This window comes from Pygoscelis adeliae, unplaced genomic scaffold, assembly GCF_000699105.1.
Source record: "Pygoscelis adeliae isolate BGI_AS28 unplaced genomic scaffold, ASM69910v1 Scaffold280, whole genome shotgun sequence".
Classification (NCBI taxonomy): Eukaryota; Metazoa; Chordata; class Aves; order Sphenisciformes; family Spheniscidae; genus Pygoscelis; species Pygoscelis adeliae.
The window spans coordinates 1,562,405-1,564,709 of record NW_008823944.1 but is presented as its reverse complement, the minus strand read 5'-3'; the positions used below and the strand labels follow the sequence as shown (position 1 = coordinate 1,564,709).

At 40.2% G+C, this 2,305-nt stretch overlaps 1 protein-coding gene across 1 annotated transcript in view; it reads right to left on the bottom strand.

The window, feature by feature from the left end:
* The window catches only part of CCK (cholecystokinin), a 4,724-nt gene extending 3,659 nt beyond the window's left edge, over positions 1-1,065 (bottom strand). The window contains exon 1 of the mRNA XM_009321088.1: positions 805-1,065. Coding sequence (XP_009319363.1) covers positions 805-1,060 — 256 coding nt within the window. The 5' untranslated portion in view covers positions 1,061-1,065. The remainder of the gene's footprint in view (positions 1-804) is intronic.
* Between the last annotated feature and the right edge of the window lie 1,240 nt (positions 1,066-2,305).

Genomic DNA, 2,305 nt, shown 5'->3' with positions numbered 1-2,305 from the left:
TATGTAATACAATTGTTTCCTCAAGTGACTAATAAATCACATGATAAGAATGAAGCCCTTTAATTCCACTACTCTACCGGTGCTTTACAAACGCAGTGTCATGGAGGTTTTAAGTAACTGCAAGATTGTGTTCCCAGGCTGCCTGAGATCGAAAACCTAACGGGAATTGACATGTTTTGAAGCAAACGTGCTTTTACTTATCACTGCTTTTAGGTATCGTGTTCATAAATGCGAGTTCTGATCTTTCAAAAGCTTTCACACTTTTGTAACTTCCGCTGGGAACAAATACATGGAAAATCCAATACTCAGAAGATTTCCCTGGTACAAGTATTTCTGGCTGAGGTGAGGTTAGCCATTTGGTCTGTATTTAGCCTCGGAAAAGTTTTCCTGCTCTTCTAACTTCTAAAAAGGGAGGGAGGAGGTTAACTGAACGAAAAAGTTTGAAGAAAATGCAATTACTGTATTTTATCTGAGATACAACATGCTGAAAATAATTATAAAGCTATGAAAATAGTAAGCTAAAAATAAAAGCTGAACTATGACCTGACAGGTAGGTTACATTTTCTTCAGTTACCTGTACACAGCTCTCAGTCAGTGGCTGCTACGTACAAATCTTTTTTTTGGAGGAGGTTTGCAGTAAATAAGAGAATGCTCTCTACTTCAGGAATAACCAGGCAAAATCCACCTCCTGTCTTCTCTAGGAATTCATGCTAGATGATGACAGGGTTATCTTAACATCTACATATCCCTGAAGGAAATTCCACTGACACAGAAGTAGCACAGTAAGTAAGCTATAACCGGTACCTTTTCTGGCTTGCTGGAGATACTTGGCCAACAAAGTGCCGATGTTAGCTCTCAGGTCAATGCTTCCATCCAGCCGCGGCACAGATTTCAGCGGGCCAGCAGACGAAGGGGCACGGACATGCCGGTGATGTTCTGTCAAGCTCTGCTCAAGCTCAGCAGCCAGTGGATTCCCATTGTGCGAGCCCACAGTTTGCTGTCCGAAAGAGCTCGCTGAGAGCACCGCAAGGAACACACAGATGCATATACCGCTGTACATTGCTGGAGAGAAAAGGAATGATAGGCTGTTAAAATGACCAGATTTACTATGTTGTATGTTGTCCCTACCCCCATCTTCCATTGGGGGTGCTGGTTTCTGAGCAAACTAGGGTTGTGGGTTTTTTTGGTTTTAATGCAGGTTAACTGTGGGATCTGCTTAAGTTGGAAAACACGTACGTGAATAGTTAAATAACTGTTGGTAGGAGGAAGATACGTTGGAAGGAATGAAACTAATTCACTGTAGTACATCTCCCTGATCTACTCAATTCATATTTGCTTTGCTTCTTTGGAAGCTGTGTTTCATTACAACGTAAGGGAGATGTATCCAGCTCTGCAAAAAATCTCAGGATTCAAACACTACCGTATTTTGCTGTTGTACTAAAATCTGCTGTTATTACAAATACTCAATTTTGACAAGTTCTCTGAAGAACCTTTACTGTATCAACCCTTCACCGGTTTGAACTTTAGTGTTCAAGAGCTTTCACCTTGTCATGCACAGAAAGAAAAAACAAAAGCTTGTCCTAAGGAAAGAAAAAACCAAAATCTAACACCCCCTCTCACGCATTTGATCTAAAAGCTGAGGCGGTAAAAGCTGTTTAGTTAAAAGCTGTAAGAAATAATGTACAACTTAACAATATTCTTCTTCATATAAGGCAGAGAATTCAAGCATAACAATTTTTTTACTGCTTCCTTAAACAAGTATTAGACAAAACGATGTCATTTTGCTAGATTGTTTGATCATATAAGCTGAAATAGTATTTTTCTGGAAACACAAATTATCTCAGTTATTAGGAAAAACAAGGTACCTCGTACTTAATGCTATGGGGTAATTTCCATTTATAAATATACAGGACTTATCTCATCTGTATGAGAATTTTTGAATCATTTAAGTTTTTGAACAGTATACTGAACATCATCTTTTAATTTTAGAAGAGGAGAAAATTAAGTTTATTTGCCCACCACATACACCCGATGGAAAACATTTGCGCCGCACAAAATATGGGTTTTTTTTAGTATTGTTCGGAGATGGATGCAAAATGTCAAAATGTCACTCCAGCACGGCCATTAGCGATGTACCACGTAGGTTTTGGTACTCGGAAACCAAAGGTGCGTCGCATCCTTTCCACAGAGAGATCTTTGCAACCGACCCGAACCCCCTATTTTTCACGCCTATTCACGTACACGCCCACGACCCCAACCACCACACCTCGTCCCGGGCAGCTGTTTCGTTCACAGCGTGCCCGTT